The sequence below is a fragment of the Stylophora pistillata genome, chromosome 4 (assembly GCF_964205215.1).
Source record: "Stylophora pistillata chromosome 4, jaStyPist1.2, whole genome shotgun sequence".
Taxonomy (NCBI): domain Eukaryota; kingdom Metazoa; phylum Cnidaria; class Anthozoa; order Scleractinia; family Pocilloporidae; genus Stylophora; species Stylophora pistillata.
The window spans coordinates 26,151,343-26,162,359 of record NC_142522.1 but is presented as its reverse complement, the minus strand read 5'-3'; the positions used below and the strand labels follow the sequence as shown (position 1 = coordinate 26,162,359).

The following is an 11,017-nucleotide window of genomic DNA, read 5'->3' as shown; positions in this document are numbered from 1 at the left end:
GAGGGTAACAAACATAACAGTATAAAACTGACAAACCAGTGGCCCTCAAATGCTCGTAAGATTCCTCCTCCTCCCCCTGACTTTGTCATGTCACTAATTTGGTGCGATAACCGTTTTTTTTGGCGTCGTCTAAAGAACTCTTTTTTAACACACTTGGGCAAAGACATGGAAGAAAACCCTCTATGGGCGGGAGCCATACTAAACGAATTATTAGTCATAGTCAAAGAAAAAAACCCGATAAACATGATCTCGGCGTCATGCGCAAACAAGTGACTACCTACATCGAGGAAATTGAAACCTACGACCAAGAAGTGGGAGAAAAAAATACATACCATCGGTTATGCTGTCAACTGATGCCTTCATTTTTGGTCTATGTCACTTATTTTCAAGTTCTTCGCTCTAAAGACCTTGTATGACAACGTGTTGTGTGACAAATAATCTTTTGGGACTCTTATAAATACAACTTCTGCTCACAGTCCTAGTCGGTTAGATTAGTATGTCTAACTAGCGATACCCAAACGCGTAATATAAGGTCCATTCTCTTTTCTCTGTGTTGTGTGACAATAAATATTACATTGTTATCTGTTGTCAACAGACAACAATCATCCACTTGTCTCTGATGATGACTTCCGCACAGGTTGTCGAAACGTCAGTCACTGCAACCGACAACAGTCTTTCTCAGGACTACACTCACCCAGACGATCAGACTACACCTTTACAATAATTATTACGTATGCAAAAAACAGTGTGTTTGACTTAATCCCTTCGCCATCTTGGATTCTTTTGTTCCCTTTGTGTGAGACGTCACCTTGAAACCCGTTATTTTTTTTGAATGAGATGCAAAAACCCTACGCATTATGAATACTAATTTTCTAAACCCTAAACCCTAAACTACTCTGTAGGTTATTCTGTAGTTCAGGAGTTGCGCTTATCGGTCCAGGTGTAACTTGGACATCCATATCAAAGGATAATTCTTTGATGTAGTCATATTCTGACAGTGTAGTCACCACCATTACATGTTTGCGCCATTTCGTAATTAGGCTCTTGACTCTAGCGCTCGAAGACATCGACATCGCGAGCAAAATAGCGTATTTTGGCTACGTTGAACCAAAAAATCTAGTCCGACTAAATCGAAAGTAGTTTAGACTGATTTAAATCCACATTTTGTGTCATTAGACACAGTATTTACGTATCTGAAAGCAAGTAATGTGAGAGCCCAAAACAAAGGCCGCCAGCCGGCGCCATACATAGTTTACTTAACCTAACTCATTAGCCCTCTCAGTAGTCAGTCAGTTTTGTCCAATTTAGATGTTTCAATAGTACCACCTTGGGTGTGAAATACTAACGTCTACCGCTTTCGTAGTTACCAAGTGAAAGTTGATTGACGCGGTTTTTTATCCATAAGCTTTTCGCAGTGCTTGACTACAGGTACCATAATTCTGTAGGACAATGAAAGAAACTGCGTAGCGAAGATGCAAGAGACTGTGACCGTATATATTGGATGAAGATTCCTTTTCCAAATACTCGCACTTAACTAAAGCAAAACTGTTTCTTTTCGCCATTTTATATAGAAAATTTTATAACAGACAAAAAGTTTCGAAAACAATTTATTAAGACGAGTTGAAGGTTAAGAGGAAGTTGATTATTCTGGTAGTGAAAGTAATTACTAAGCCGCGAGGAACTTTTTCATTATTTTTTTTCTTCAAAATTCTGTCAATTAGCGAGGCCTGTTCGCGGGTAGCACTGAAGTGCGTAGGTGGCACTGTTTTGGTTTAACTTGGACATTTGTATTCCTTTTTTTTTAGAAACACTTCTCTTTGTAATGAGTCTAAAGAGTCTGAAAAGCCTTTAGGTAAACAAAGAAATTTCGTAACAATGATGCGTAAATTGAAAGGTAATAAAGACGCGGAAGGTTTATTGACTTGACAGGTTTGTCTCTGAAAATTTTAATTTCTCATGAATATTAGGGGATCAGTGTGTTTTGAAACTACATCAAAGGATACTTCCCCTAATCTCCATGACTTAGATCGAAATTAGGTACGTACTTAATATTGACTTTCAGCCAGTCGTTACTAGAGCGAGTTATGAAGCATTTCCACTCAATAAACAAGTCTTCACCTGCTACACTCTAAGTTCGCTCTGTCGAGAGTAATCATTAACAGGTATAAACTAGTTGGGAGGTGCAGTGTTTTGAACTGTTTTACTGGTGAAGTCAAGTGGTCTGCGTGAAAATGAGCGCATCAGATTATTTCAAGGGTAGAGCGAGAACTTTCCCTACTATCCTTAGTATTTTGCTCGGAATCAGATTAGCATCGATTTTTACTTGCGCTGGTGACTAATTCGGCCAGTAACAACGAATTCAAAAACTGTGGATGTGATAAGTTATTTAGTCTGTCATGGCTTGAGAGAAATAACACTGCCAGTATATGATGATTCTGAGGATTATAAGCTTCATATAATATATTGCAATTTTATGACAGATTTGGTGAAAGGTGAAAAAGATTTTAACCGTGTCAGTGTTATTTTACATGGTGATAGGGGGTGAGTTTGATTGTTTCGAACATATTTTCCTTTCTAAGAAGTCGAAAAAGCGCCTCATTTCACTTCAGTTTTTCAGTGGAAGAAAGACAAGATTTGCATATGCCATTGCAGAAAACAAACAAGCAGACTCTTACTCCAAAACACGGTCACTTACAATTTGTCTTTCCGTGGCATTTCAAACTAAACAGAGGTGAATCTTCACAATTTATCGTCGTTGGAAATGAGCAATACTTTCTGTAAAATCTCTCAGTGTTTTCAAGAGAAGATCGTCGCTGTGGTCATTTAACTCGTGTGCGTTTGCCATACAAATAGTGCTGTTCATCTAAAGGTTTGAATGCGCTTTAATTCCTCTCCTTTCCTCTCCAATTGACAGTTATCGGATTTTAACTGATACGTGTTAAAAAAATGTTTCAAAGTTTGCTTGGAAGCCTTTTAAGTTACCTTTACCACTACTTAAATAAAATGTTTCGGTCAAGCCTCTCTCTTTAATTTGAGTAACCTCTGTTTTCTTTATCATGTACTCGCTAACAAATTCTTCAGTTTATGGCTAGTGAATTAACTAAGTCTATTCACCTCCACCTTGGTAATTAATTGTCAACCGTCATTCATTCTAGAAACCTTTCTATTTTATGAGTCTTAAGAGTCTAAATAGCCTTTGGGTAAACAAAGTAATTTCATAACAAGGATGCGTAAATTGAACGTAATTATCAAAGTCATGTAAATTTAATTGACTGAAAACTTAGTTTCTCAGTAGAAATCGCCTATGGAATAGGAGTGTTTTTAAGTTAATTAAGCGAATCGTCGAAATTAGCCACATATTAATATTTATTTTTATCCAGTGTCAAGTGCTTTTCAAACATTTCATCTCAATAATGTTGCACCTGCTGCACTGCAATTTCATCCTGTTTAGACTACTTGTGATAATTTAACAGTCTAATAAGTATAAAGTAGGTTGGAGCTGCAGTATTTTGAACTGTTTTACCTCCGCTATCAAGTGGTTTGCGCAAGAATGAACTCCACGGATCATGTTAAGAGGGGAGCGAGAACTTTCCCTGTTATCCTTGTTTTTTTGCTGGGAATCAGATTAGGATCAGTTATTGCTTGCAATGGTGAGTTTAAAATTATTTTGATAGAAGTGAATTTCAAAACCGTGTAGTTGTAGGATGCGATGAGGTATTAATTATGGCGTGAGCTGAGAAATAACACTTCCTGTGTGTGATGACTTGAGGGATGATCTGCCTCACGTAAAACAACAATTACAGTTTTGATCAATTGGACAATATTTTAACCGGGTTAATGTTATTTTTTTTCGCTCATCAAGGATGAGTTTTATTGTTTCGAACTCATTTTCCTAAATTGAAATTCGCTTCTTTTCTCCTCGATTACCGAGATCACAGCTGCCAAGAGCATTTTACGAGAAACGATTCGGCGAAAAAAAGAAACATTTATAGAGTTTGCTGATGATAGTTAAACAAAACTTTTAAATCTCACTGCCTGTACGTACTTAACATAACTTGTTGACTGATAGTGATAGGGTTTCCTACTACACTCCAGAGATGAAGTGCGACAGTCTTTCTATCGAGGTTACCGAAGGCAGCTCGCAACTAGCTCACGAAAAATCTCAGTCATCAACAGACCCTCATTTCGCTTAATGGCGTTGAAAGTTGATCGTTGAAATGCATTATTGTGTTCGCCATGTATCGACTTGTGGCTTTTTTTTTCTATGCCTGACCTTTGCCATCCATGTCTTTTTTCACTTCGTCTTTCTTAACTCTGTTTAGGAAAGTTCTAGCTAAGCGCTCGATAGGAAATTTGAACCAGAAATTCATTGATAATTCATCGAGGTGACGCAACGCATGTCTTCTCTTATTTGAGTAGCATCAAAATTGAAAGCCAGCAACTAGTTCGGATCATAAATACCAAAGAGGTGAAGTGCGGGCGTGTAGAAATCTGTACATAACTCAGTGGCATATGATCCAAAAATTCAAACTTCACTGGAAGCGGAAATTGCTTCTTGAATGAACAAATGGAAACTCTAGGCACGTGTTTGCGGGGCTTCATCAAAACAATAACCGTAGTCCGTCAATCTGTTAGTTGTTGTCATTAGGCATGGGGAAAGGAAGTTGAAACCTTCATTTACGTTGGCGCTTTCCAGTTGTGAGTGATTCAATCTTAGAAAAGATTGAAATGGCGTCTTTGTATAAATTTGACCGAGAGAAGCCATTAATCGTCTCTGTTTTTGTCAATTTCTCCGGAATCGTGTTCACCTTTTTGTGCAGGCTGCACAGGTAGGGACATAACATGGAAGCAATGCAATATTAGCCATTTTGTTTATTAAGTAAAGTTTTCTTTCGCTGATTTCCACTCGTTGCCGAGAAATCCTTTGCGAGTTTTCATTTTCTTTTTAAAATCGGCTCGTGGTTTTTTTTGTTTGTTTACTCTAGGCTAAAAATTGAGAGTTATAATCCATGCCAATGGTGTATTTTAAACCTACAAATAATAGTTCCTGCAAATATTCATTGTTGATTGTTTGAGAGGAAAAAAAAAAAAAACGGCTGATACAGACGTTTCAAAAAACAATTTAAAAACCTTGGCTGTAAGTTTTCTTTTTCTTTTTCTTTTTTTTTTTTTCTAACCATTTTCACTGCATTACCGCAGTAGGGTAGGACTAGAACGGAACATATGCGAACCATGCGAGCAGTTTACTCAATAAATCCAACCCATCCCACCCCAGGGAAGGACATCCATCACAAAGTAATCTCGTGCGTGGGAAATTAACGTCTCCTACCCCAAACCCTGTAGGAGACGGTACCTCCATTTATTTATTTCTTTAATTTTGTTCTTTTTCTTTTCGGCATTTTTTGTTTTTTTTTGCAGCTGACGAGTGTCGCATCATCCTGTTTGAGGAACCGATAGCAAATAGGGCAATTAAGGGGCATGTGATTAGGAGTAGTGAGGTCCTCAGTGAGGGGAGCTGTCGCACGATGTGTTATATGGAGCCTAACTGTGTCTCCATAAATGTGAAACCTTTAGACGGAGGAAAGTACAACTGTGAGTTGAATAACGCCACGGTTGATAAAAGTGAACTAACCTTTCAAGAAGTGAATGCTTACTACCTGGCGATTGAGGTGAATGCTTCTCTTAAACTTAAAGTTATGTTTGGAATGAGAAGAATTCAAACTCGAACACTTGCTCAGCGCTTTATAATTTTAGACTAGCATTTTTATTTTTTACTTCTTCTCCCCACCTTGATCTGAATCTAGCCTCACACCTACACTTCTTGTTCGATGCTGTACATTAATAAGAGTTTTTGTTCTTTTGGGAGGAAACCCAACCTTATACATGTATAAGCCTGGCCATTAGCATTATTGTAATTCGACGTAGTTTATCATGCTTTCTTGTAAATATTCATTCTAGTGTGGTAAATATAAATAATTGAGAAAGATGTTCTCTCCTTTTTTGATCAGTGCGTTGTTTTTGTTTCTTTTGAACAGAATCCCTGTAGTAGCAGCCCTTGTGTCAATAACGGAACTTGCCAAGTTGGTTTCACCAGCAAAGGGTTTCGATGTGTATGTGTTCCTGGATACGCTGGAGCAAATTGCAGTGGTACTGTAAAAATTTTGTTATTTTGAAAATCTAGTTGTCCCTGATCCTTGATCAATATATATTCTAAAAGCAGATGAAGATTTTGTTGATGGACACAAAAAGTCATCTACCTATAAGTTCTCATAGCTAAAACCACGAAGAAAGTTGTTTTAACCTCCATAGGTACTTGAAATCAAACTGAAAATACTAAGCATATCAAATAGAATCGGCTGGCGTTTGTCACTGACGCGTGACTATATATTTGCTTTATTAACCCATCTTGAGGTCAAGATGGTTGGATACAAGCCGAGTTCTTTTTCTGCATTTTTTTTGGACCGAGACGAAGTCGAGGCCATGAAAATGCAAAAAAAAGAACGAGGCTAATATCGAGCCATCTTGACTGAACAAGCTCGGTTCATAAAAGATTTACTATATTGCAAAAAGATTTCGCTTTGTTGAGAGCCGGGAATGAAACCCGAATGTGTTTGTAGCACATCAAACTCACGAGAGTCGTTTCCGTTCTACTATTTTGACTATCTTCTGCCGCTTTTTGCGTTTCCATCGCCGAAATTGTCCAAGAATTACAAACGTAGTTCTGGTTGTATTTTTTTTTCTAGCGCGGGATCAATGCGGGAAATTCTGGGCAGGGAAGATGGGCCCATATTTCCCGCTCGGGCAGCCAATGAGAACAAAGGATTCGCCTCATCTTGCCCACGGGCGCTGCAAGCGATGTAATAACGTGACTTATTCGTGATTTATCTGTGAGACAAAAGATAACATCTCTTTACAAATGCGAGATAGTTACTGAGACTAGGTTTACACTAGAGGAGAGTTTTCCGGATTCGTAAATGTTTCCGGATTCATCAATTTTGGAGTATTCGGATTCGTAGGCGTTTACACTGAAAGGATATTCGGATTCCTGACCGTTTACACACAACGACAACTCCGGGAACATTCGAAATGGAATGGTTACCAAGCCCAGTGTAGTTTCGTCGTTCGATCGACAAAGTGAAAATGCCTCCCCCAAAAAAGGCTAGAGTAGATCCAGATGCCACTGAGGTAAATTTGAGTTGGACAGATGCCAAGTAGTCTACGTCGTCGGCGATCAAGTGTGGCTGACGTCAAACTTCCTTGCAATAATAATTTGCGTTTCTTCAGAAATACTGCGGTACACATGATAAAATTTATCGCCTGAACCTGCAACAAGATTAGGCAACCGGAGACCGCCAGCAATGTTAGCACCAGATCCATTTTGGTTTCACCGCAAACTCAAAAGATTGCAGGTGGAAATAATATCCGGATTCGAGAAAAAAAGCGGTTACACGACAAAACTTTCCGGATTGAAAAGTTATCGGATTCAAAGTTCCCACATTAAATTCCGGATTTAAAATCTCCGGAGACACGACGAAACCGGGAAATTTTTTTTTCGGATTCGTCCACTTTCGTGTAAACGGCAGAATGAATCCGGTACTAAAACGTTTCGGATTCATCACGAATCCGGAACAATTTCCTCGAGTGTAAACCTAGTCTAAAGCGATCACTCCGCCGTCCATGGAAAAAGAAACTTCTCACGCTAAGGAATAAAGGCTGATAGTTTCTAAAGAAACTGTTTGAGGCTGCGTTGGTGGGGGTAACGAAATAATTTGAATATATTAACAAAGTTGAAATGGTAAATTAGCCACCGTTACGATTATAAAAGCTGACTTTTCGAGCGTTAGCATTTCGTCGGAGTGAATAGGGGAATTGTGGGTTGTGTGTGCTTTTAAAGGCAGAAAAAGGAGCTACGTCATTGGTGGGAACGTGGCAACGAGAAAGGCACGAATAAATTAGTGGAATGAAAAGCATTCGCTGATACCTGTGGGATTTAGACTGCCGGTGTGAAAGATGAGCTTTTGTTCAAGAGTTTTCCGGCTTTCCGTGCTACCTAAGTGTAAGGAAAGACCACAGATTGCCATGTGTTACTTAGAATGGTTAAATAAATCAAAATGTCCAGCGACTGGTTTCGAGTTGTCCCTGTCATTCCTTTCCACATCTCGAAGGTGTTCTCGGAATCGATCACCTAGTCTTCTGCCTGTTTCGCCGATGTAAATATTTTTGCAATAAGTGCAAGTTATGCATTAAATTACTTTGGCGGAGGTGCACATGAAGTGATCAGTGATCTTAATGGATCGTTTGGGTCCCGATATTTTCTCAGTGTTGTAAATGAAAGGACACGTTTTGCATCGTGCACGAGCGCATTTAAAAGTGCCTGGTTGGTCATTAGTCTGAAAAGAACTTCTGACCAAAAAATTGCCTACGTTTTTGTCGCGTTTGAATGAAATGAGCCCAGGCTGCGAAAAGATAGTGCTTGTCTCCGGATCGTTTTGAATGAATTTAAAGTTTTTAAGAATGATGAATTTAACTGAGTGGTTGTAAGGGTGAAACGTGAGAGTGAATAGAATGCGGTCGGAATCTTCCTTTTGTGACGCTTGTAGTGCTGAATGTCAATCAATAAGTTGGGGGCGGTGGTAACCCGCTTGAACGACAGAATCAGGGAAAAAAGCATCACTAACAATGCCTCGCAAATTTTATCTTAATTAAGTTTTCCACTGGATCCGACTGTTAGTATTTGTTAAAAATTCTGTTATTTCATACAATCAGGCGATTCCATAACACTTAAACTTTCCTAAGGTTGAACGACAGAATCAGAATTATTAGAAACTGAGAAAAAGGAATGGAATTCTGAACGTGAGATGGATGCGAAGACGAATACAACAATTATGCGAGTCTGTAGGTTGGTAATACACACTAGCACATCAACCGTAAGGTTTTCTTTCTTTTCACAGTATTACCAAGATCTTGCAGTGACTTAAAGAAGCTCGATCCGAAAGCGAAAAGCGGAATCTGTCAGATAGATCCTGATGGTGAAGGAAGATTGCTGCCTTTCCTCGTCACCTGTGACATGAGTGACAAAGACGGAGTTGGTGTGACTGTCATAAGTCACGACAGCGAAAACAGGACATTGGTGGACAATTACACACTCCCGGGATCCTACTCGCGAAATATATCCTACAAAGGAGCGAGCATATCTCAACTGGTGAGTCTCATCAACGTTTCCCAGTTTTGCGAGCAGTTCATTAAGTACGAGTGCCTTGGTTCTACATTGGAAGATGGCTTTTGGGTTTCGCGTGATTCTCTGAAAATGACCTACTGGAGCGGTGCTGCACCTGAAAGTAACAAGTGCGCATGCGGAATGAACAACACATGTGCCAAAAAGCCAGACAACCACACGACCTACTGTAACTGTCATGTGAATGACGGTAAATGGCGTGAAGATAGTGGTGTCCTTACTAACAAGACACATCTGCCAGTTAAGCAGCTGAGGTTTGGGGATACAGATATTGACACAAAAGGAAATGATGAGAAGGGTTACCACACCTTAGGAAAGTTTAAGTGTTATGGCATCGCCTGATTGTATGAAATAACAGAATTTTTAACAAATACTAACAGTCGGATCCAGTGGAAAACTTAATTAAGATAAAATTTGCGAGGCATTGTTAGTGATGCTTTTGAAAGGTTTATTTAACGATCCTTTTTTACTATTTTCGTGTGGCAAAACTTCATGAGGAGTCTCACAACGATAATTTGATGATGAAAAAATAACATAAATTACCCTTTTCAGTTCTTTGTAATTTATTTATTTATCGGCAATATCTAACCAGGCTGGCCCAATTCTACCGCAAGCTGGTTTGAATGGTAGCCTGTATAGTCAATATAAATACGACAGATGTATCGCTTAACTGTCAAGAGATTGTTAACTTCGAGTGCCAATGTAAAAGTGCCAATGTAATTGCGATTAATTCTATTTAGACTAACTACGCTGCGATCTAACCGTTGATGCTTGTTATTTGTTAAGGGTAATAATTGACTTATTAACTCGTCTACGAGTGTAACTGAACATATCTTGATAATTTGTTAATAACCGGCTTCAAATATGGTAGAAGTGCAGTGTTTTTTTTGTGCTTGCTCCACCTCACAACTAAAACTCAACTCAAGTTAGTGCTATTGAATATATTTCTTCCAGTATGTAAATACGCAGTGCTGTTGGTTTTTCGAAAAATCTCTAGCAGTTGTTCTTATTACAGTTTTTAGATCTAGTGCACTAGACTCTATTGGTACGTTAACAACCGTAGATTAAAGTTAAAATTATTGCGGAGGACGACACGCAATTTGGCAACGTTTTAAAGAGTTCTTGACTACGCTAAAATGTTGCCTTGCTAGGCAGCTTGCCAGTACCTTTTACACTGACTGCAGTATTGATAATGTAATTGCTGACACTTGTAAAAGTTGAGTAAAATATTTACCAATCAAACTTTCAGCGTCGCTTTGAGGGGGGGCAGGGGGTGCTATTACCTTCATTAAATGCCAAACTTTCATGACATGATAACGCACAAAGAAAACTATAGTTATCATCTCAGACAACTGACGCAGATCTTGGGAGCCACAGGGTAGCTAAGACGTTATACCCATCGCTGAAGGTTACTGTTCTAAATTAACTATGATATTGACCTGCGAGACAGCTTGTTAGGTTTGTATAGCTATAACATGGTGTCATTGTTTAAACTGACTGCAGCATTGATAATGTAATGACTGATATTTGTATTGAATGTGAGTAAAACCAACCAAACTCTGAGTTTCTCATTGGGTGGGGAGGGTTATCTTAGCTTTTACCTTGATTAAATAGCAAACTCTCCGGACATGGTAACTCACAATGACTATATAATAAACCATCTGAGACAGTTGACTCAGTTCTTGGGAGCAACTGGGTAACCAAGCTTTGATACCCATTTCTGAAGGTTCTGAAGGTTATTATTCCCTATGATCCCTAAGAGTGACTAAAATCTAATTTCTC

At 38.8% G+C, this 11,017-nt stretch overlaps 1 protein-coding gene across 1 annotated transcript; it reads left to right on the top strand.

Annotated features, from left to right (window-relative positions):
- Nucleotides 1–3,515: 3,515 nt before the first annotated feature.
- Nucleotides 3,516–10,477, top strand: LOC148733061 (neurexin-4-like). The gene is made up of 4 exons (XM_088757593.1): nt 3,516–3,650; nt 5,419–5,669; nt 6,036–6,147; nt 8,952–10,477. Exons 1-4 carry the CDS (start codon nt 3,551–3,553, stop codon nt 9,575–9,577), a joined length of 1,089 nt encoding a protein of 362 aa, XP_088613719.1. The 5' UTR covers nt 3,516–3,550; the 3' UTR covers nt 9,578–10,477.
- Nucleotides 10,478–11,017: the final 540 nt, after the last annotated feature.